Here is a 26,960-nt window from a genome sequence, read left to right as displayed (position 1 = left end):
TGGCAATATCACCTTAATTGTCCAACCAGTCTTATCATGTGGTAATATCACATTGATTGTCCTATAATTCATATAATGTGGCAATATCACCTTGATTGTCCTACCTGTGTTATCATGTGGTAACATCACCTTGATTGTTCTATGATTCATACAATATGTCAATATCACCTTAATTGTCCTACAATTCGTATAATGTGGTAATATCACCCTGATTGTCCTACCAGTTTGATCATGTGGCAAGATCATATTGATAGCCCTACGATTCATATAATGTGGTATTATCACCTTGATTGTCTTACCAATCTTATCATGTTGTAATATCACCTTGATTTTCCTATGATTCATAAGAGGAGACAATATCACCTTCATTGTCTTACCAGTCTTATGATATGGAATATCCCATTGATTATCCTACGATTCATATAATGTGGCAATAACACGTTGATTGGCCTACCAGTTTTATCATGTTGTAGTATCACATTGATTGTCCTATGATTCATATAATGTGGCAATATCACTTCATTGGCCTACGGTTCATATAACGTGGCAATATATCATTGATTGTCCTACCAGTCTTATCATGTGGTAATATCACCTTGATTGTCCTATGATTCATATAATGTGGCAATATCACATTGATTATCATACGGTTCATATAATTTGGCAATATCACCTTGGTTGTCCTACCTGTGTTACATGTGGTAATATCACCTTGATTGTCCTATGATTCCTATAATGTGGCAATATCACCTTTATTGTCCTACAATTCGCATAATGTGGTAATAATCACTATGATTGTCCTACCAGTGTTATCATGTGGCAAGATCACATTGATAGCCCAACGATTCATATAATGTGGTAATAATCACCTTGATTGTCCTACCAGTCTTATCATGTTGTAATATAACTTTGATTGTCCCACGATTCATCTAATGTGGCTATTTCACCTTAATTGTCCTGTGATTCATAAGACGAGACAATATCACCTTCATTGTCTTACCAGTCTTATGATATGGAATATCACATTGATTTTCCTACGACTCATATAATTTGGCAATATCACGTTGATTGTCCTATCAATCTTATGATGTGGCAATATCACATGATTGTCATATGATTCGTATAATGTGGCAATATCACCTTGATTTTCCAACCAGTCTTATCATGGGTTAATATCACCTTGATTGTCCCACGATTCATATAATGTGGCAATATCACCTTGATTGTCTTACGATTTATATAATGTGGCAATATCACTTCATTGTCCTACGGTTCATATAAAGTGGCAATATATCCTTGATTGTCCAACCAGTCTTATCATTTGTTAATATCACCTTGATTGTCCTATGATTCATATAATGTGGCAATATCACACTGATTGTCCTACGATTCATATAATTAGGCAATACCAAGTTGATTGTCCTACCAGTCCTATCATGTGGCAATATCACATGATTGTCCTATGATTCATATAATGTGGCAATATCACCTTGATTGTCCTACCAGTCTTTTCATGTGGCAATATCATATGATTGTCCTATGATTCATATAATGTGGCAATATCACTTCATTGTCCTACGGTTCATATAATGTGGCAACATATCCTTGATTGTCCAACCAGTCTTAACATGTGGTAATATCACCTCGATTATCCCACGATTCATTTAATGTGGCTATTTCACCTTAAGTGTCTGTGATTCATATAATGTGGCAATATCATCTTCATTGTCTTACCAGTCTTATCATGTGGCAAGGTCACGTTGATAGCCCGACGATTCATACAATGTGGTCTTATCACCTTGATTGTCCTACCAGTCTTATCATGTGGTAATATAACCCTGATTGTCCCTTGATTCATATTATGTGGCAATATCACCTTGATTGTCCTACCAGTCTTATCATGTGGTAATATCACCTTGATTGTCCCACGATTCATATAATGTGGTAATATCACCTAGATTGTCCTTTCCATTCTTATCATGCTGTAATATCAGCTTGATTGTCCCACGATCCATATAATTTGGCAATATCACATTGATTGTCTTACGAGTCTTAGCATGTGGCAATATCTCCTTGATAGCCCCACAATTCATATAATGTGGTATTATCACCTTGATTGTCTTACCAGTCTTATCATGTGGTAATATCACCTTGATTGTCCCACGATTCATATAATGTGGCAATATCACCTTGATTGTCCTACCAGTCTTATCATGTGGTAATATCACATTGATTGTCCCAGGATTCATATAATGTGGTATTATCACCTTGATTGTCTTACCAGTCTTATCATGTGGTAATATCACCTTGATTGTCCCACGATTCATATAATGTGGCAATATCACCTTGATTGTCCTACCAGTCTTATCATGTGGTAATATCACATTGATTTTCCCACAATTCATATAATTTGGCAATATCACCTTGATTATCCTAACATTCTTATCATGTGGCAATATCACCTTAATGACCCTACCAGTCTTATCATGTGGCAATATCACATTGATTGTCGCACGATTCATATAATGTGATAATATCACATTCAATGTCCTATGGTGCATATGTTGCAATATCAATTTCGTTGTCCTACGAGTCATATGATGTGGTAGTATCACCTTGATTGTCCTACGATTGATATCATATGGCATTACCAACTTTGTTTACCTACCATTTATTTAATGATGCGAGATCACTTTTCTTTTCAATCAATGCTCCGCTTAACAAACATTCTGAATTTTCGAAATATAGACCAATGTGCATTTTTTTGACCAAACGACTTTTAATGTTATTGTTATCTCTTGTAGATAGAAACATCTATTCCAAAAATAATTCTTTACAAATGTTAAACTTTCTTCTTCAAAAGAAAGTGCAACATATCTATTTAGCCCATTTGGCATGTGACCTTTTCTTTTCAACGATGTTTAACGTTTGATTTAAAATTGTCATATCAAATTTCTGTAATTGGGACGCTTTGGTTAATATTTTATTGTGAGCATGTTTGTTAGAGTCGTTAGAAGAATTATTAAATACAGACGTATGTAAACATGACCATCACATCAAGTGTTCTGTCTTGTATACGGTATATGATAAGAACAATGTTTCTTTATTGCACAATGTGTATAGTGAAATACCGCATCAAACAGACTCATTCGAAGTTCTGGGTACCGTATAGACCTTTTTCAGGAAGTCGAATATGGAGTTTTCCACTCCAATATTTAACGCAAGAGCAATCAACGTAGTGCAACTTTTAAGCGATTGTCATTAACATAGTGTATGTTCGTGAAGAACGTTTCAAACAAATGTTTAATGTTTGACATCTGTACACCCTTCACAGAAATAGTGAGTTTAAAATTCATGAGTAAATAGTTCAATAATCTGTCTAAAACAGAACAGTAGATATGAGCACAAAAAGCATCGGAGAGGACCAGGGCTTTGTACAGGATTTGTGGGCCCTAGGAAAAATTATCCAGTAAGCCCCAGTGAATCACAGATTGAAACAATGGTGAACCCCCTGACCGTTGTGGTCCCGATGAATTTGTCCTACTCTGTCAGCGGTCCTGGATATGACTTATAAAGTTGTATGATCCATTTCTGAAAGGAAAGGGGTTGGGAGATGATTTTCGTATGTGACCAGAATTACAATTTGTTCAAATTTACGTGTATTTAGATGACTTTTCAAGACTATATACTCGCGAAAACATGAGGACTTACAAATTTCTCTGTTGCATATAATTAATTTCATAGTGGATGGATGCATTCAGGTGAACACAGCATTATCAATGCCAACGTAATCAGATCCAAATCAGATTTAAGTACTAAGTTCTGATTACACTATAAGAATGACTGAAGCTCTGAGTAAAACAAAAATTGTAAGATTTGTATGAAGTTCTGAGTATCGTATACACTGAAAGATTCATTGAACATATAACAACATTTTAAATGTTCACATTAGATGTTTTAATTGTTTCAGTTTTATCTTGGAAACTCTTATGCTCGCCCGGATTAACGTCAGCAGCAAACCGGTTGGTAATCTCTGACATGTTTAATGCCACTTGTATAATATATTCATGATTTAATGTGTGTGTGGGATGCCCCATGAAAACTCGTTCCTCAAATTAAACTCGAGTTACAACAAGCAATGATAGAGCTGTGATGGTTGGAATTTGTTTATGGTGTGGAGCAACGAAATTCGAGGATTTTGTAATGTCGCAAATGATGACGTCGCTTCTGCTTTATAGAAGCTAACCGGAACACCACGTAGTAAATATCCTGGAGAATAGCACACCCATGGATACAATTTATGTGAGACTGTAATATAAATGAATATACAACTTGATTCTAACAACCAAAATGTGTCTGGAGAAGCACGCATATCGTGTGCTGATGCTACGTGTTACCGACATGAACTTGTGTGCTAAACATCAAGTGATATTCGAGTGTTGATGTAGATCGCATCGTTGGCTTGAATGCGATTATTCTTCCACATGGGGACCAAATTGCCAGATGGATTATCACATGATGTGTGAAGGCTAAGATAGCACTCGTTGGACAAAGTCCACTCGGCAAAGCCTCGTACGGATTTTATGATCTGCTCTTGGTTGCCGCTTAATCAACAAACAGACACTAATAAAAAAAGAGTAGCTTCAGCGGACTTAATCCGCACAATACAAGAGTCCCTGCGATTACTGGAAGGGTAAAGCAGCTGTTGAAAAATTAAAAGCGCGGCATAAGTCACTCACGGAATTACTCGACCAGTGTTGGCCACACACGCGTTGTGAAAATTTATCAGTCCACACCCAATGAAGATTTTCCGAGTTTGGCTTAATGTGACGACAATGGAATTCATCAGCTGATCTTTTTTGTTTCTTCTGCATGATCACACATGAGGAGAGACATATACTTATACGTTAACCATTGTAGATGTCGCAGCAGTTGTAAAAGAGTGGAGCCGCTGACGTCCAAAAGTTCAACAGCAGATGCACTTAAACGTACTTATGCACTCTCACAACTAACATGGCCGCGGCTGCTTTAGCGATGGTATAGACCATTCTTAGAATGTATTCATATATTCATGTGACCCTGGGTCAGCGAATCCAAAACGAGGCTAATATAGGCACCAGCTTCATTTTGCCTCGCAACTGCTACAGTTGATACCGGCAACAGAAAAAATCGTGACAATTATTGTTGTGTTCCGTTGTGCAATGGGAATGCTAGAATTCACATAGATTTAAGCTTCCACCGTATCCCATCAGTGAAGAAGATGGAGCTTCGTAGAAAATGGATTGTTGCAATACGTCGTGATGAGGGGCTGAATTTTAAGGTAAGAAACTGGATGATTGTTGGTGTGTTTATATTTTCTTGCAACTGAATGATGTAAGAATAAGAAATCCAAACGCAAAATAGATTCTGTCGATGAAGTAAATGATTGTATGTATGTGTGTTTTATAATAACAGGTTTCTAAAAATGTTACCCCTAGTCCCATTCCACATAACGGGGTCATCGAAAACTGGGCGTACCTCCAAGAAGCGCATTTTTATAAGAAATTATGAATTTACGTAAGAGTAGTAAGTACAGAAAAAGTAAACGTTATTACCTCATTAAAAAAACAAGTAAAATGTAAATGACCACGATAGAGAAGAGAGATAGCACCAGTACAATGAAAATGATGAGAGTACAAGTTGAATGAAATTACGAGAGAGAGAGAGAGAGTGGATAAGAATTAATGAAGCTGTTGATAAAACATCACCGCATAATTTCTCTTATTTACTCTGAAAAGACCTGATTTATGTTGGGCTTATTTTGCTTGCTGTTCTTCTCCAGATGGCACTGATATGTGATCAAACCATAGCTTTGTAACTTTTGTTTTACACATTTATTTCATAGTGTGTGCATGGTGTGTGTGTGCATGACACAGTGTGTTTATGTGTATGAGAGAGAGAGAGAGAGAGAGAGAGAGAGAGCAGACAATCAGTGGAAAGCAGCCTCTGTTAAAACTCTTGTATAATTTTAAATTATAGTGAAGCTGGTAACTTTGCTAGTTATATTTTTTGGTCTCCATTATAGTTAACAAATGTTGATGAAAATCTACATTATTATTTTATCTTCTTCAGATCCCGTGAGTTGCATATAGCATACGAAAGTAAAATTACAGAGCTGGAGAAGAGACTGAGGAAAGCAGTAACAGAATTGGAAGAGAAGGAAAGGCAACTGCAAGATTTGAATAAAAAAATAAACATGGAGAAATTTGGATTGAACAGATTTACAGATGATGATGAAACGATAGAATTTTACACTGGTTTTCCCACATATGAGGTTTTTATAACCTTCTTCAATAGCATCAAACCTACTGCAATTAGAATGAAGAGCTTAAATTACAGCACAGGGAATGACATCAACATCAGGGGACGGCAAAAGGCAATGGACCCAGTGGATGAACATTTCATGCTTTTGTGTAGATTGAGATGTGGATTTCCGATTGAAGATATGTCTGTTCGATTTAATATTCACAGGTCTTCTGTAAGTCGGAAATAATCATGTGGACAAATTATTTGTATTTCTTACTGGGAAGTATAAATATTTGGCCAAGTCGCGAGCAGGTTCAAGCAAATATGCCTCTCGATTTTCAACTGTCCTACCCAGGAACTAGAATTATTATTGACTGCACAGAAATATTTACAGAAAGACCCTCATCTCTAGTGCTTGCATCAAAGACTTATTCAAACTACAAAACTCACAACACCTGAAAAGGTTTGGTAGGGATAGCCCTACACGGTGCAATCACATGTGTGTCTTCCTTGTACTCGGGATGCATGAGTGATGTGGATATCACAAAGCTGTCAGGGCTTATAGATTTGTTAGAACCAGGGGACCAAATCATGGCAGATAAAGGTTTTGTTTTACATAAAGTTTTAGAAGGTACTGGTGTTTCCATTGCAACACCACACTTTCGGTGTAATGATGGGCAGTTCACAGCTTCCCAGGTGGAAACCAATCAAAAAATTGCAAGCCTGAGGATACATGTGTAAAGACACATTACGAGGGTGAAAGAATACAAAGTTATTACAGTCTGTGGTGCCTTTGACAATTTCTGGGTCAATAAATCAGTTGTGGACAGTAGCAAATGTACTGACTTTGTTCAAACGACCACTAATTAAACAAAAGAAATAACATTTTGTGACATGGAAGTATCATGTAGAACTTGTGAATGAAAACAAAGATACTGAGACATTATGAAAGTACCACATAAGGTTCATTTTATTGACATTTCAGTAGTTTACTTTTAGACATTAAAATCATGCCACATTTCATTGGCATCTTGTCATGCAAATACCTTTTAGATGTGTGAATCTATTTTATTAACATTTCAGTAAAATACAAGTTTTTTTAAAACACCTTTAGTAACATCGTGTAATATTTCAATGACATCTTGAATTTCATGCAAATACCTTTGGTAAGATGTGTGTGTGTGTCGATATATATATATATATATATATATATATATATATATATATATATATATATATATACAATTACTCAAAGGGTTCATGTGAAAATGATACACAATTCTATAATGCATCTATGGGTGACTGTTCCGGCCTATATACATATATAGTAAGTAAAACCAGCTACGCTGAATTTAAAATTGACAATTTATGTAAGTAGATTTTAAAAGCAGTGCAACAAAGTCCACATTGGCAAATGACTTGCAGCCATTTTGCTTGGAGTTGTCAGAATGATTTAATAATGTAAAGGCATAGAAAATTCATTTTAATATATCTTACAAAACATTCATATGCATATATACAAACAGGAGAACGTACTAATTGAGGTAGAATCTATAACAGAAGAGATCAAGCTTGTCCTTGACAGCTTGCCAAAATTCCCTGTCAAACAGAATAGTCTCAACATGAAAGTCATTTTCCAACCACACACAAAAATCACACCATTCCAGTCCTGCAACTGCCAACTGCATTTGAACTTGGTAGTAGTAGTTGTGGTTTGTCTTCAATTTCAAGGCATCATTAGAGACCGCAAGGTACTTCAGAGATAGTAAAGTGTCTGCAACTGGACATTTAATCTCCAACAAACCATGGGGGGGGGGGGTCCTGTTGGGGTTGTAGACTTTACGATCAGGAGTTGCAGCAAGCCAATGACAAAATGGGCTCACAATTATGCCACTTGGGTACAGATTGACATTGTCATTTATTCTCTAGAAGAAACAAGTTATTTTATTTATATAAAAACAAACCAAAATCATAAATCGCAATAATTTAAAAGGTGGTTTTGTTTCTTATTCAAATAAAATGTTCCTACACACTGGGGTGTCATTTATGCAATACAAATTATTTTCCTTGATTTCTTAAGCAGGTTTTACAAATTTTTGTTGTTGAAATTTCTTTTAAAAAGGATACAAATCGGATAATTTTCTTTTCTTCTTTTCTTTACAGCATACTCATTTTGTATTCCAAAAGCAATCCTAATTTAGGAAAATAGACAGCCCTGGAAAGTTTATTTGAAGAAATATGATATGGCCAAATTGTATCGTAGACAGCATTTATGCAAGATCTGAATTTCAATAATATTTTAAGTGTTGAAATATTAAAAATATCTGTGCATGCTGAATATAATTTTAATAATTTATAATATAAATATAAATGAAAATGCATGTTGAATATAATTTTAATAATTTATAATATAAATATAAATGAAAATGACAGGTTTACCTCAACAACATGTGGTGACTCGTTCTTCTTTTGTGATCTAAAACACCGTCCCTTGACAAGGCATTCATTTCCATCTCTATAAACTGAAAATAAAAGAGAAACTCAGTTTAATAAACAGATTAACATAATATCCCATACATAAAATGACAAAATGTTATATTGTTTAGACACGATTATTCCCTATTATGTTTACTTGATCTAATGTGTGCAGTTACATACTGGGTGTTAAAATTCATCCATCTACCAACACCACAAAACTAATAATAATTATAATCAATGAACAATGAAGAAGTTCACATAAATAAGGGACCAATTTGTGTGTTTGGGGGCAGGGTGGTCTTTGATACTATATATATATATATATATATATATATATATATATATATATATATATATATATATACAGCTTTGAACAAATAATCCTGCTGTTTTGTGGGTAAATATAAAAATGTCAGGTTGTGTACTTTTGATACATATTAAAATGCAAGGTATGTACCCAAAACTATTTAAAACGCACCACAAAGTCTCTACTGGTGAGAAAGGGGGCGTGGTTGGTTAAAAGGGCAGTTTGTGTCACTATGCACGTTTTGTAAATGTTTTATTTTGACCGCGTGCTTTGACCACAGTATTGACTGACAGCTGTACATTTAAACCAGACCCACTCAGAAAAAAAAATTATCTTTTAAATAGTTTCATTTCTATATCGTTAACTTGTATTTTGTGTGCAGTAGAGAAAAAGTACAGTCAAGATAGGACGTAAATCAACTTACGTTTAAGAGAATGGACATATCCCTCACTGTAATACTTGAATCCTTTTGTCATCTGTTCATTCCCTGAACTGCTGGAGACACCCGTAATGAAATTCTCAACGAATGTAAAAGAAATATCTGGCAAACAGCTCAGATCGTTACTCGATGTACAGTAAGACGCCATATTTTTTTCTCAGTCTGCCTACCGTAGCCTCGTTTTCGCGATACATTAATATTCATGAGGATCTCATTAAGAATGGTCTATATAGCTCGATCAGCGGAATGGTATGTTTGGGGATATATGCAGTTAAACTTCCACGCATAGCCAAAAGTACACCAAGAACAACATCTGCCGTAACTCTGGAGGTAACAGAGCGTCGTAACGTCGACACGTTCTTTGGACGCATCTTTAATATAAGTTATTTAGGCTCTTTGTTTGACTCGTACGCGTTCAGATTAATCGCATGTTAATCTTCATAATCACCATCACGTTAATAAAATGTAATTTAAACTTCGGATCTAGGGCTTGTTGACGAGCATATTCGAATGTCTCAGCGACAATAATGGCTGCAATGCGTCGGCGGTTTTGCTCATCTTTGCCTTTATATGCAATTTCTGCACGCTTGGTTTCTCGAGGAACTTTGATATTCAATCGTGCTGCTGTTGCAACCCGCTTTAATCCTGACCATTGATACATTTATCTATGTATCGTTTTTCCTTACCAGTGTTTGATTAGTTGGGTTCTTCTTCTATCTATCTATCTATCTATCTATCTATCTATCCGCGAACAGGTCCGCAAGGTCGGCAAAATATGTGACTTAGTCCGATACATTTAACCTAGGTTAACGCGAGCAAATGTGATTTACAGTTTTCCTAATGGCATGCTCCGCCGCAAAGTTGATACTTTGCAAAGCAATCAACCTCTGTAAGGACTTCATCCTAACGCTATTGATCATCTTGCATATTTGCCAATTGTATTCTCTAATAGTAATAATCATTTATGATCTTGATTGATATTTCGAATAACTTCAAATTCATGCAATTCTCAACAAGTTTATTGGGTGGTTGATTGATAATGTACGTAATCTCAGCTCATGTACGTAATCTCAGCTCATGTACCCTTACGAATATATATATATATATATATATATATATATATATATATATATATATATATATATATATATATATACACTGGACAACAAATTTTTACAAAAGTCATGTTACTGAAATAAAATTAGTCAATTCTTATCAATTTTTATGTGCTGAACACGAATATGACAGTCAAATTGCAAAATTGGCTCTAGTTTTTTTGTAATCTGCAAGAAATTAATGTTTACATAACGAAATGCATTCCAATAGTAAAAGGTCAACTGTAATAGCCTACCTATAAAAAATCAAGTCATTGACTACATCTTAGATTTCTTCGCCTGTCTCTTGTACAGCTGTTCGGGAGCATCTCTGAGGAGTGTCCAGCAGTAGTCAGCCAGCATTGTAGTGGACCATTTTCCCTGGTATCTTTGTTCCATTGTTGCGATATCTTGATGAAAACGTTCGCCGTGTTCATCACTAACAATACCACAGTTGCTAGGAAAGAAATCCAAATGGGAATGAAGGAAGTGAATCTTTAGAGACATATTGCAGCCAAGTTTCTTATACTTCATCAACATGTCTTCTACTAGTTCCTTATAGTTTTCTGCCCTAACATTTCCGAGGAAGTTTGTAGAAACTAGGCGAAAAGCATTCCATGCTTGTTTCGCGTCACCTTCCAGCAAGTTGTTGAACCGGTCATCTTTGAAAAGCTCTCGAATCTGAGGACCCACAAAAACTCCCTCTTTAATCTTTGCTTCGCTGAGGCGAGGGAATTTTTCATGCAGGTATCGGAATGCTGGCAAAGTCCGGTCAATGGCTTTCACGAAGTTCTTCATCAAACCTAGTTTGATGTGAAGGGGTGGTAGCAAGATTTTCTGAGCCTCAACCAGAGCTGGGTGTTGGATATTCTTCTCTCCAATGGCTACATTCTGCCTGTGAGTCCATTCCTTCCTCATGTAGTGCATTTCCCTTGCTCGGCTATCCCACTCGCATAAGAAACACATGTATTTTGTATATCCTTGCTGCAGTCCCATTAAAAGGGCAACTACCTTCAAATCACCACAGAGGTGCCAGCTGTACTTGTTATACTCAATGGAATTCAGTAGCTGCCTTAAGTTATTGTATGTCTCTTTCATGTGGACAGCATACGCTACTGGAATAGATGGAAGAATGTTTCCATTGTGCAAAAGCACAGCCTTGAGACTCAGTTTCGAAGAGTCCACAAATAGTCTCCATTCTTGTGGGTCATGAGGGATTTTTAAAGCATTCATGAGGCCCTCAATATCGGAACAGAATATCAGATTACTTTCCTTTCTGAAGAAAGGCTCCACTTGCTGGTGGCGCTTTCGATATGCAGTAATTGTGACATCTTCTTCTAGAAGATTCCATTGTTGGAGTCTTGATCCTAGCAATTCTGCCATGTTCTTTGGTAAGTCCAAATCACGAATCAGGTCATTTAGTTCTTCCTGTGTTATTCTGTGTGGGGTTGATGATGCACCACAGTGAAAATCTGGATCACTGCATGCTGATGGACCAGGAGAAGAACAGGTCGACTCACTTTTGTCTTCGTCAGATGAATCAAGAGAATATTCTGCTGGAGGTTCTGGAATAGGAAGTCCCTCACCATGTGGAACTGGTCTCAATGCAGACGGAATGTTTGGGTAGACTATTCTCGACTTCTTTCGCTTCGTTATTCCGCCGGAAAGAGGAGGAACCAAGCAGAAGTAACAGTCATTTAGGTGGTTGCTTGGCTCTCTCCACACCATTGGGACTGCAAACGGCATTGATGACCTTTTGCAATTCAACCACTGTGAAAGCTGTGTTGTACATGTAGCACAGCATATATGCGGAGCCCAAGGCTTGTCTTGGTCACCAACCTTGCATCCGAAGTAAAGATGATATGCCTTCTTCACTTGAGAATTGATACTTTTCTTCTGGTTGGCAAATGTCACTTCCCCACAAATATAGCAAAAATTGTCCACGGTATTAACACACTTTCGAGGCATTACTGTTCTTTATTGTACGTAAATGGATAAAATAATAAGTTTTATGTAACAGTAGCTTGAACTGTCTCGCACAATGTCTAAAATATTTTAAATGCTGAACCTATCTGATTGGGCTTTATATAGTACACTGCTTACGTCAGCTTCAGCAGCCGCCTGGCATTAGTATAATAGGCCTACACATGTATAGTACACTGCTGACGTCAACTTACTTCAGCAGCCGCATGGCATTAGTATTGCATTGCATCAGAAAATGATGCAATCAACTGTGGATGATGTGAGCATGATGGTATTATGCAATGTTACATCATTATTCCGGATGTTGCTGCAGTCCTACTGGAGAAATTTACACAGTGAAACATAGAAAATGAGGTATATGAATATCTTCAAAACGAGAGCCAATACAAATTTTTCACGGTTATATTCGTGTTCGGCACACCAAAATACTACAGATTAGGGCCTTTTCAAATCAGTAATGATTTCACTGTTGACCAGTGTATATATATATATATATATATATATATATATATATATATATATATATATATATATATATATATATATATATATGGCTACAGAATTATTCGCAATGAATAATATTTGACTGTAGGTCATTCGATCAAAAAATACTTTTCACCTGTAATAGTAATTCCAAACACTGTGCAGTGACTTGAACACAAATTTTTTTTTTTTTTACCGCGGTTTTCAGTCAAACTAATTTTATTGATTGAATACTAATTTCTTAAATTCAGTAATTGGTCAGAATCACTACACGCTGAGTACAATGTACTACTATACCAATTCGTAAAAGAACACCGCTTGTACAGTGACATCCAGTGACATTAAATGTCTTGCACTACCTGCATATTGGTTCCATAGTTTCCGTATGTTTGTATGTGAATATCTGTCCGTAACAATGAGACCATCGCTTATAATGTTCGTCTTAATGATATTGTATCATGCTGCAAATGTGTAACAGTTGATTCCATATATTATAATGCCGACTGCATCTCTTCAGTAATTGATCCGTAATGGTCTTAACTGTCATTACCATGTTCACTACTCAGTTATCTACACTGGATGATCAATATCAATAATTTGTTTCTTTCGCAATATCATGCAAAGGTTATTCACGCTAATTCACATAACCTTGATCAATGGAAGGTCAATTAGATAAACAAGAGGCATCGGATGTATTTGAAAACGTATACAATACATATATATATATATATATATATATATATATATATATATATATATATATATATATATATATATATATAACAGTCAATATAAATATAGTTACACGAAGACAGTACTAAAATACTATTTTATCTCAGGTATAATATCGATCTGCAATACTATTCCTGTAGCTTTTTAAGTCGCACAGAAAACGAATCTGTACATATGAAGTACAGTCACAATTACTAAGAATGCCTGACCGGCAGCTTGTGCTTTGAAAATCGTTTACACGATCAAACTGCGTAGTAATTTTACTTCAAACGAATTTAATAATTATGCTTCTCCAAAAATATCAGCAGTTCTACGCAAGTGGACTTTTTTCAAAAATCGTTCCCGCAAGCGTTAAAATTATTTGTACGGCCTAAATGTTAGCCATATCACATGCACTCGCGTCTTTTGGAGTGTAAAATTGTCCGAGTCATGAGATATAGAAGGCATTGACCTATCTCAGTGAAGTAGATTCGATCATATTTGTCACAGTCACTAATTTTACGGTCAAAAGATGATTAATGAAATATGTCTAAATTGACAAAAAATTTGCGAATAATTTGCCATAATAAGGTTCCTTATGGTAGAAAAGAAAACTGAAAATCACAACAAGGTGTCTTTATGGGTATGTTGTGGGATTTTGGGATAAACTGAATTAGGACATCGGTGGGGCCTGCATTGACCGCTCTGGGTGTGAACAATTTAACATTATAGAGATGGTATTTTTCATAAATCACATCGACTTTAATGTTAACTGTAAAACAATTGCCTGAAAATAAATTAGGCTGATTCCGCTTATCTTAACAGAGAGAGAGAGAGAGAGAGAGAGAGAGAGAGAGAGATCAGGTGGGTATATGGTACATAGGCGGCAGACAGGTACAGACAGAAACGTTTTAAGAGCAAAGACTGAAGTTTCGTGGGTACACATGTTGGTGGTGATCACGCAATGAAACGGGCATTTTAGCATGCAGGTAAGTAGTTAGTGTTTACTGAGCGATTTAACGTAAGAACATTTAATCAGTTTCATATTTGCTTTTGCCTTTATTTGACCTAGAGATGTTGGTGGTACCTATACTTCATGCCTTTATTTGACCTAGAGATGTTTGGTGGTATCTATACTCCATGCCTTTATTTGACCTAGAGATGTTGGTGATATATATACTTCATGCCTTTATTTGACCTAGAGATGTTTGGTGGTATCTATACTTCATGCCTTCATTTGACCTAGAGATGTTGGCGGTATCTATATTTCATGCCTTTCGGATTTAGTAGTATCATACTTGTAATAAAACAACAGGACGGATGAATGACATACATGTACATATTTCACGTGCCTGGAAAAATAAGATGAACACAATGACTAAAATGTAAATGAAGTCAGATTATGAGTAAACTCAAATGACTTTGGATACTAACATCACTAATTCGAATAAAAGCTAATGTGTTATCCCTGGTGATGGGTTGATACATAGAAATAGAATAATATATTTCCCTGTTGATAGGTTGGCACAGAGAAATAACACATGCGGTATCCCTGGTTATGGGTTGGTACATAGAAAAAGAATCATATGTGGTATCAGTGGTTATGGTTGATACATAGAAATAGAATAATATATTTTCCCTGTTTATAGGTTGGCACAGAGAAATATCATATGCGGTATCCCTGGTTATGGGTTGGTACATAGAAATAGAATATGTGGTGTCCGTGGTGATGGATTGACACATTTAGATATAATCATATGTTATATCCATAGTGAAAGGTTGACAAATATAGATAGAATCATAAATGTTGTCCCCGATGATGGGTTGTCACATATAAATAGAATCATATGTATTATCACTGATGCAGTGGCGTACTAAGGAGGGGGAGGGGCAGTGAACGCAATGTCTGCTAAAAGTTCAAGATTTAATTTCGTAGAATTTGATAGCTACATGTCGCACAAACGAGCCAAAAGAAAGAAAGAATGAAAGAACTTGATGTTGATGAGACAAACCAATGGACGTGTATGTAAGAATTATTCAGGAAAGAAGCAAGAAACCAATGGACGTGTAGGTAAGAATTATTCAGGAAAGAAGCAAGAAACCACGGCCAAAAAAATGCAACTACTCAAGACAGGACTTAAAAAAATTTATAAATGCGTGAGACGGATATGGTTCAAAAACAAGTTTCTAGTTGGTGGCCTGATACGTAAACACTGCAATCGTAAATGTAATTTCCCAAAAAGGTGTTACTTTGCTGGCAGTAACAATGTATATGATTCGACTAGACAGTGACCAATACTTTTGTCTTCCAGGAGCAAATTGCAAAGATTATGATCAGGAGCGATGACCAATAATACTTTGTTTTCTCTTTTTCTTATGTATTGGATGTTCACTAATATTTGAGATATAATGCTAATAGTAGATCTAACAACTATGTGTTATAGACTAATAATTAAAGTATAATTCCTAAAGTAACTCATACTATTGTGTCTTGAAAATATACCGATGATTTTAGAGATAATTCCTATAGTAGTTCATAGTACTGTTTCTTGAAAATATACTGATATTGTAGATGTAATTCCTATATTAGCGCATACTACTGTGTCTTGAAAATACACCAAGACTCCCAAAAGCTGGACATTGTTCAATGTGTTTCATAAATTTAATATGAAATCATTACTTATCTGAGATTATTTTAATCAAAAGTTTTTATTTCAATGGATATAATTTAGACAGAAAGAATAACTAATAATTTCTTTCGTTCTGACTGAGAGGTTTACCATTTATTTGTTCTGAGAACAACATAGTCCCAAACGAAGCTAAACAAGTATTAACGTTTAAGAGTAAATTATACTTCTTTTTACAAATTATAAATCAAAGAACAACTGTCTTTCAACAAAAAAAATTACACAGACACAATTAGTTTTCAACACAGAACGTCAAATGAGTGTGATGTCACATAGTTTCATACAGTACTGGTTAGAGTGCAAACGATCCACTTTTACCCTAAAGTTCCACTTTCACAAGTAAATCTTACATTGTTGCGATATTCATGAGAAAAGGTGACTAGTTAATGCAGAAGTTCCCATGTTTGATCTGATGTATTGATGAACATATATTTGCACTATTTTATTTGAACATAGATTGCAGAAGACATAAACAAATTTCAGTTTCATTTTAAATCTGAATTGCATTACATATTTGCCGTGTAAATATGTTGTGTTTGGATAACGGTATGTCAGTACGGAGACCGATTTCTGTCCACATCCTTTTGTGAACAGAGGTGAGTTTATCTACTTCTATAAGTTAATATTTAAACCACGCTTATAAATAGGGAGGACTCTATGTTACAGTTATACAACGTACTCCTACATCCGCTATCGATTCAACAATACCCTTAGTTTCACTTGGTATTCTTTTCTTGTGGTTTTACGCTGTTTTTCAAAGCAACATATGCCATACAAAGATTAACTAGCCCTTGTGGGTATAAATTAGCCACAATGGGCGTAAATTAACCACATTCAGAAAGACGTGACATTTTTCTCCCAATCATGAAAATTTTCCCACGATCGCAGCCGATCACTAAAAGGGAAGACTGCGCAAGAATTTCATGGGCTACTTGGACCAAACAGAATTACATAAAGTGATATTTTAATGTGTTTAACATCAAACATATTATAATGCACAGACTACATGCAAAGTGTTCAGATTATGTGATAATACCGTATCATGAATAAACACTAATATTTTAGATATGATTCCAATAATAGCACATACTAATCTGTCTTAAATATTCACCAATAGTTTACATATAATTCCAATAGGAGCACATGGTATGTGTCTTGAAAATGCTAAAATATTCGAGATATAATTTTTATAGTAGTTCTTACTAATGGGCCTTAAGATTACCTTAATATTCAAGATATAATTACAATGGTTATTCATACCACTGAAATCTTAGTATGAACTAATATTTAAGACTTGTTCCTAATAGTAGCTAAACTGGTGCAATCTTTTGTAGATAATTTCATAGTACATTTGGTCGTGGTCAGCATGACACGTAACGATCAATATTGATGCATGGGTTAGGCTCACAATAACTTGCCAGCTTGTAATAGTTAAACTCTCTTATTTGACGGCATAATGAATTTTAATTAGATTCCGTTCAGTTTTTTAACATACGGTCATGTAGCCGGAAATAACAAAGCAAAGACAAACTAGAACTACAATTTTTGGGAAATCTTGGCCAGTTTGAAACAGATGTCATAAAATGATATTTTCCAGAATGTTTATTAATAAAGGCGGTATAGAGAAAGTAAATCTGAATTCGACGGGATTGTTAAAATGGTTTGGCTATAAGATAATGTGATCCTGATAGGCTAAGCTGAACAAAAGTTTATGTGTTCCAAGATGAAATTCAAAGTTTAATCTTCCTCGCGAAATTAGTGAGTCAAATTTCTTAAGGGAGCCCGAATTTTAGCTACAGGAAATAACAAAATTTTTCGTTAGACTGTCGAAGGCATGTGTATCGGAACGTTGAGGACACGAAAAGAGAGATTCCGCTGCACAGTAAGAGGGGTCTTAATAAAACACAAGAAAAAATAGCTCCATACCTGTACCGCACAGTAAATAAGAGCGCAGCCTACAGACAAGACGGTTGATGATCCGAAGAGGCTAGAACAAAAGAGAAAAGGAAAAGAAATACGGCAACGCCGACCTATCACCAACAGTGATTTGAAACAGATTCAGAAGCAGCCAGGTGATTCTTCCATGCCGGCAATTTTAGTTTCATCATTCACTCGATTATTTGATGAAATTTGTTTTATCGAAGTAATTGATAATTGTTGTATTTTACATGCGTGAGCTCGTGTTGTTCTGTTCTTTATCTCTGCTAATATCTGTGTTATTCCATCCATTTTTTTCAAATTTTATAGTATTAATTACTCGATCCGGGCATTAACACCGTGGTCGATCATCTCCTAGATAACGATAACAAAGGCACCATAAGAAGTGGGGATCACATGCCCCCACCTTAGACAGTAGCTCATGCTACCGTGTATGGACGAAGCACTAATATTTGGGATATAATTCCAGTAGTAGCTCCTATAACTGTGTGTCCTATACACAAATATTTGAGATATAATTCCAATTGTAGTCCTAGAACTATGTGTCCTATACACTAATACTTGATATATTATTCCAAGTGTAGCTCCTACAACTGTGTGTCCACAATAGTAGCTCCTACAACTATGTGTCATATACACTAATTATTGAGATGTAATTCCAATAGTTGCTAGTATTCTGACTCTACACTGAAAAGAACATACATTTTATTGCAGCTGAAATGAATACAGCACTTAGGTTTGTTCAGAAAGTTTGTGACAAGTTGATTAAGACGAGTATTTACCGCTGATTGGAGTCATTAAGTTCTTAAATGTTTTTGAAGATTTATGTTGCGTACCAACATGATAATGCAGAATTGAACTTGACGAGACAACCAAGGCAATGGTTTATTCCTCTATATAATTATCTTTGCATTAGATAAAATATTAAACTAGTGAGAAACAATGGAGTAATCTGCAAGGTAAGTGGCCTTCACTGAATGTAAATTCCGGAGAAGGGATAGGGTTTAGTATTTTGGGTTCAGTCACAAATAATTGAGATCTGTTTACCAAATATAAGACCTACAACAACAATAACAATAACAATTGGGTGTCATAGTGGAAGGTCATAAAAGGGTTATTTCAATCAGGACAATATTGGGAATGTAAACAATTTTGACTGATTTATACCACATGCTGAAGATATGTCTATCGTTCAAGGTGAATGTTTGTTACCGTAGCAAATGCGATGTCTTTCGTTCGTAGTGAATGTCTGTTACCTTAGAAAAGCGATGTGTGGCGTTCAGGGCGAATGTTTGTTTTCATAGCAAAAGTGAGATCTGGCGTTATTGTAAATTATGTTGCGATGTCTGTCGTTCAAAGTGAATGTTTGTTACCGTAGAAAAGCGATGTGTGGCGTTCATTGTAAATATGTGTTACCGTAGTAAAGGCGATGTCTGCAGTTCAGGGTGAATGTTTCTTACCGTAGAAAAGCGATGTCTGGCGTTCAGGGTGAATGTTTCTTACCGTAGAAAAGCGATGTCTGGCGTTCAGGGCGAATGATTGTTACCGTAGCCAAAGCGGTGTCTGGCGTTCAGGGTGAACGTTTGCCACCGCAGTAAAAGCGATGGCTGGCGTTCAAGGAAAATGTTTGTTACCGTAATAAAAGCGATGCATGGCGTTCAGGGTGAATACTTGTTACCGTAGTACGCTCTAAATGTATATACTTTCAGAAGATAACACTTACACTTTATAAAATAAGTAAACCCGAGAGGTGAGTCTACTTTATCACAGATTAATTGTAACCTGGTACGATCCTTCTCACCCGGGTCATTGTTAACTGCGATCTGGACAATACGTCTAAAATGCCACGGGGTAATGCAATATTCTAGTAGATTGCTATCAGAGAAGACACACATTTTAGGTGTATGTCAGTCAACTAGATCGACCGAAAAATATCTCGTTTAGTGATTGCATGGACATAAATTTAAATGCATTTGGTTCAGAAAAATGTAAATGACGACTAAGAAGGGGTTGTGGACCACAAACTCGTGGATGTGACACAGTTTAATATTCAAACATATGTAATAAATTATATCATTTTGTGTAAAATATATGTATTTCAATACCGTTATGCCTTTAGGGGGTGGCCTAGCGATGCCGTTGTCTAATTACACACCTGCTACATTTACGACAATGCCTGATCTAGCCAAGATAGAGTGACCAATCACTTAGTATTCAAATTAACGGCAATCCACTTTTCCCCTTTTCAGTGCAAAAGACTGCGTCAAAAGATGTATATTATATCCCTTTTGTGATACATTTTGGTTCCATACTTAATTTAATGAGTGTTCAACCTGGCGTCAGTTTTGAAACCAAGTCAAAATGTATTCGACATTTCCTATTGCATGCTCCCTATGGACCATCGCTTGTGAGTATTTTCGTCTCTCTTCTGAGAAATGGCTGGGGAGGATCAAAATGCGTCAGTGCTTTGAAGCCGAATACGCTGCTGTGTATGGTTGGGTTTCGGTTTTGTTCAGGGACACAATTCTTATAATGGTGGAAGGCTTTGTCCAGAGTGTAAAATGCGTGCTAATAGAAAGAAGAAAAAAAAAAATCGCATTAATTTTACGCTATTGCTTGCCATTCCAGATAAGATAGAATTAATACAGCATTTAACTTTTATTTTTCCAGAGACACTTAAAGTGTTGGAGAGGAAGGAATGGAGTATTCTAGGCCTTGAAGGACTTACGGTACTAATTCAACTCCAATAGTAAACATATTCAAAATTCAGTAACTTAAAATTTCTGGGTGCTGATGATGAGACCTATAATTTTTCATGCACATCTAACCTTGGTGCAAGCTTATGTGTGGAGAACACCATATGAGCCGCGGCATTTTGTTTACATAGATGTGCATGAAACACATGTTATTGATTCTGCACCAAATGAATCAGGTGCTACTTTCATTATTGAGTATCCCTGAGTCAAGCCTGTAAAAATGCTAAATTTGCATCAGTAGAAATTTGTCTATATTTTTTAAATACATATAGGATAAGCCCTCAAAAGATATTTTTACTAAACTTTTAATTTTCATTATAAAACAATTATGGACCACCAAACCCATAAAAACTATATTATTTCTTCACCCATTTCTAGACTGGTTCACAGTTCTTCCGTACAATTAGTACCGTGTGTCCTGAAAGCTCGAGGCTTATGCTAAAGTGTGTGTTCAACCAATAAAAGTTAAAGGTTACCTCGGGGTCACCAAGTTTCCTTCCCCAAAAACGTATACGAAAATCGAAGCATCACCTAAACCAACCTTGAACTTGTTTTTCAATCATTGTAATCATTGTAATCAACCTTGAGTTTGTTTTTCTATCATTGTAAAATAAATAAATAAATGACGTTTCAGTTGAAGTAATTTCATTGCTCTGAGGTCGTCCTGTCAAGTATGTGTCATTCTGAGATGGGTGCAGATAAAGTTCGATCTAAATTACATTGTAAACCGAATAGGAACCTAAAATTTACGAACGTGTAAAAATTTAAAAATCAGTCCTTTATTACCAATCGGATTTATTTCGTAATAATAACAGTATTGACATCACAACAAATATATGACGTGTCACCACTAATAGCTTCAGTCTAATCTAGCCATTTTTTATTATTCTATAAAACCGTGGCCGGAATAACATCACAATATAAAAGTGTAGGTATTTCATTGATGGATGAAACGTTAATGAGTATTAGAATTAACAACTTACTAATCTGGAAAGTTTCACTACGATTACCTCCGATGGTCTTTCCGACAGTCGCAAAAGAATTCATCACATTCATCGATGTATGATATAAAAATACCATCCAAGGGTCAGTATTGTGAGTTAGACAAGAGGCCGTCCCGACGCATAAGTTTGATCCAGCGGATGGAATTTTCATATCCTACAATGAAGGACAATGATGATTTATTTTCTCACATTTCTGAGTGAAAAATGAGGACCGTATTTTTTCCTAACTTACAAACGGCAGATAACCCACTAAAATATCATAAGGTAAAGCGCACAATTGCGATTGACACTGAAATATTAAAGGTATACTTTCAATGACATTTAAACACACGTTAGCGTTTGAAGAAAGCGATTTAAGTTGCTACGGTGATGGTATTGTGTACATAATTCCATTTGTTTACTGCAGATTGCTTGCGTAATGACCCACTTATATCCATTATATTAATCGAGGCAGACAAAAATAATGAAATCATCCTCGATTCAGATTCAATCCGGGAACGATTTACCATTCAAAACTAAGAATCGGCATATAAACTTCATACATATAACATTTACGACAACGTCATTTTCGACTCGAAATGGATTAAAGGTGTTTTACATACCTCTAAGTGTGAGAAGGGCAGTTTTTGAGACACGTAACTTCAATGTCCGCTTGTTTAAATACGTTACAATAAATGTTTACCTTGAAAATTGTGATAGAATGTTCAACTGACGATGGAAATCCGGAAATGCTTTGTTAAATCGAGTACACTATGTTACCGAAGAAGGCAAAAATAGTCCACGGGTCAGGAAAAAGGTCACGTGTGAGGCAGGATAGAGTTATCCTACACCGATCGTTTACACTGGAAAACACGATCATACACATATAAATGTTGGAGAAGTTATTTGGCAGTATTGCTTTATTTGTTGTTTGGCGCATCGCTTTATATTTTTCTAAAGGCTACAGAGTATGCTCCTTATTTAATTGTATATGAACCTAGAGGTGTTGTGTTATGTTTGGATAAATGCTATAATATCATACGATTTAGTGTTGTTCTTTTCTTTTTAAGGGGCAATTATAATTTTTGAAATAAATTTTTGAGTTACTTATCAATTATATAGTTTGTATTAGATTGTAGGGGTTTTGTCCTTTACGATTGTTTTTTTCATTATATCTCTTCCCTTAGTTCTTCGTCAAAGTCGAGTATATAGTAATTTCTTCTCTCCAGTTGTTTCTTAGGCTTCAGTTGGCTTTTTTTCTTCAGCCTTTGTTCTGTTACCTTCGTTTCTGGATTTTGTGTTACCTGTGGTTCCTAAGCTTGTTGTTGTGGTACTTATTGCTTTTATCGTCGAATCTGTAGTTTATCATTTGTTGTTGTTGTTTTTCTTGTGCTTCATTCTGTGGCTTTTTACTGTTGTTGATTTTGTTGTTTTTGTTTGCCATTTTCTATTTCTTCTTTGTTTTGATGAGTTAGCTGCTATTTATTTTGTTGTTTTTTTTTTTTCTTCTTCTCTGGTTGTTGTTGTTTACTCTGTTTGGGAATGACTGTTAACTCACTAATACGAGTTATCCCTTGTTTCGGCTGCCCTTGTTCTGTTGGACACTTCTTAGGCATGTATCCTACCTTCCCACATATGTTGTATTTTCTATGGTGTATATATCATCTGTACCACTTTTTAACGAGAAATCCACGTAGACAGAATTACATTTTTTCATTGTGTAGAGTTTTTCCCTTTCTATTTCTGAATTTCTAATTCCATTAATTATTGGATATCCGGGGTGGATGTCCATTCTAGCTTTTGTAACTTTTGTTTGGAATATCTGTTAAAAATGCTCAGTTGTGGATTCTAATAAAATTTCCACATAACTGGTTCCGGTTCTTTGACTGTTGCTGTTTCAGCTCCGTTTAGCAATTCCCCATCTCCTATGGGCCTCAAAATGAATCTTCTATCTCGTCCTTTCCTATTTAAACTTTCGGCTAGTTTGGTGAAGTGTTTGTTTCTTACATATAGAGCGACCATAACCATTGACATGTTTGGTCTTCTCTCTGTCTCTATTTCGGACAGATCATTCTCTTGTGTCTTTTTTTATAGCAACATTGTAAGAATGATTCTTCACTTGTGTCGATCCTTTTCGTGTCAAAATATTTTTCACTTCCGATAGTTCCTTGTTTCTCGCCATTTTCTGTTCTATTCTTGCATGTTGTCACGAACGCTATGGAACGGCCGTCGATCCTGTGAACTTTGCGGCAGTTGGTTTTATACTTACCCTTGAAGATGAAAATCGGAAGGCTTTACTTCTCAAGAAAGAGTATCAGAATTGCTGTATGGCAGAAGAGACCGATACCCTGTCCACATTCCAGCTTAGCCAATATATATTTGCTAGCATGGCGTCTTTACAGATGAGACAGACTTGATACTGTGTCATCTGTAATTTCGCCGGTACTCTAATTGGTCTCTTTGATCAGGTGAGTATAAATGTGATCTATATGACATTACATTGACAGGGATGACGTCGCTGAGGCACAAAACATCAGAAAAGCACAATTGAAGTATAAATATTCGAACGTTTCCAGGTTCGTCGGGCGCTTTAGACGCTTTAGACGCTTCTGGATTCATTCAATTGGATTAGTTTTTTTTTTTTTATGATAGACGGCTTTGTAAATTGTTGTATATTATACACACAGTTTAAACGTTTACTGTACTACTTTAATAAATTTATGAAAAAAAAACTCAGGAAAAAAACAAATATTTCTTATTTTCTTGGTGCGTATGATGGATCAGTCACATATTTTGAGATGAAGCTTCTGGTTTGCTCACCAATCAGTGTGAAAAGGTTTTAATCGGAGTTAGTTAATTGCATTGGATTTATTTTTTCGAAAGTCCATCACTCTGTTCCGATATCAAGATGAACTTTCGGTCAAGAAAATATTTTCAAAGAATGTACAAAGGAAAATCATTGCGTTGATTGTTATCACGGTAGGTAGCTATAGTTGTATTTCATACAACAACGAATGTCGCTGTCATCTAGCTAATACCTCATTGCCTATGACGTTTTACCTCCCAATTAAAAAATCTTCTATTGATGTATAATTCTTAAGGTCCAGGGATTTATAGATGTATTAAAAGTACAAGCTGACTGGAAAATTTAACTGGCCCCAAACATGGTCAAGTAGAAAATGGTATGAAAACGGCTTCATTTTTAAGAGAGAGAGAGAGAGAGAGAGAGAACAATACTAGAACTGCATTAATTTAATGCTAATCATGTTTTCGTGCAAAAAAAATTCTGTATCTTTATAATTATTGTTCAAATGCTCATGCACATTCAATTATTTATCCAGTAGGAAAACGAGGCAAAATTATGCAAAATTAAGTCTATTACTGAAATAGTCACTAAATTGTCAACGATCTATATCCATCATGTTCTTCTTGGGTATATTATGTACACTCACATGTCTGCTTCCACTCCCAGTTATCGTATATTCATCTTTAAATCACCGACAAGCATCAAAATATTTGATAATCCGACTTTTGAGGTTGAGAGCGTTTATTTTCATCCATTGAATTATTTGCCAAGCTTACTTTTCGGCCTCCTGCTAATTACGACATAAACATCAGATCATAAACACTGCGTGTGAGCGTTACATTTTCGGTTCGTCGATCATGCTTTGAACGAAATCCTGATTGTTAATCGTTAGTGACGAGTGCCTTTTTATTTCCAAACACAACCGTCACTGCAATCTCACACAAGTTATATTATTAACACCTTACTCACCTAAGGACGTGTATCAAAACAATATTTATACTCGGCCAGCTAATAAACTGCTTGAGGCTAGTTTGGGTACCTAAACGTCGGCTAATCCCTGATATATACAAATATTATGAATTAAATGTAATTGACAAGTTAAAATGTCAATATTTATTCCTTTGTTTGGCAAAACTGGATTCTGTTAGTAGCAGAACACTAACAAACCCCTTTAAACTAGTTCCTGGAGAGGGAAAGTTGATTCGCTAATCCCTGCTGAAACTTTAAATACGTCAAGGTTCGAGTAGATAGCATGCGATTTGCTCTTCAAACTATTGACAAGTCGCCCAAGAGGACTACATGCTTTGTCTTTTACTGATTAGAGAATGAAAATTCCACCAAATCTCCCTTGGTGACTTGGACTTTCTACACTATAACTTTGAAATTCTAAACTATGTTTCGTGTCTTTAACGAATGAACAAATAACAATAGCATATATTTACTTGTCTTTATAGCATCAGAGATCAAATGTATATATTTATAGTGTCTTTTTAGCATCAGGGATCAAATGTATATATTTAGAGTGTCTTATTAGCATGAGGGATCAAATGTATATATTTACATTGTCTTTTTAGCATCAAGGATCAAATGTATATATTTACTTGTCCTTTTGGCATCAGGGATCAAATGTATATATTTACATTGTCTTTTTAGCGTCAGGGATCAAATGTATATATTTACAGTGTCTTATTTAATATCAGGGATCAAATGTATATATTTACTTGTCCTTTTAGCATCAGGGATCAAATGTATATATTTACAGTGTCTTTTTAGCATCAATGATTAAATGTATATATTTACTTGTCCTTTTAGCATCAGGGATCAAATGTATATATTTACATTGTCTTTTTAGCATCAGTGATCAAATGTATATATTTACAGTGTCTTTGTAGCATCAGGGATCAAATGTATATATTTACATTGTACTTTTAGCATCAGGGATCAAATGTATATATTTACTTTTCCTTTTAGCACCAGGGATCAAACGTATATATTTACAGTGTCTTTTTA

At 35.5% G+C, this 26,960-nt stretch overlaps 1 protein-coding gene across 1 annotated transcript; it reads right to left on the bottom strand.

Moving 5' to 3' along the window:
• Window positions 1-7,228: 7,228 nt before the first annotated feature.
• On the bottom strand, window positions 7,229-9,727 carry LOC149777528 (uncharacterized). The gene is made up of 3 exons (XM_089942115.1): window positions 9,495-9,727; window positions 8,725-8,807; window positions 7,229-8,210 (listed from the first exon to the last, which is right to left on the bottom strand). Exons 1-3 carry the CDS (start codon window positions 9,655-9,657, stop codon window positions 7,821-7,823), a joined length of 636 nt encoding a protein of 211 aa, XP_089798241.1. The 5' UTR covers window positions 9,658-9,727; the 3' UTR covers window positions 7,229-7,820.
• Window positions 9,728-26,960: the final 17,233 nt, after the last annotated feature.

This window comes from Sinohyriopsis cumingii, chromosome 18 (genome assembly GCF_028554795.1).
Source record: "Sinohyriopsis cumingii isolate HCF-2022 chromosome 18, ASM2855479v2, whole genome shotgun sequence".
NCBI lineage: Eukaryota > Metazoa > Mollusca > Bivalvia > Unionida > Unionidae > Sinohyriopsis > Sinohyriopsis cumingii.
This window is presented reverse-complemented; position numbering and strand designations above follow the sequence as displayed.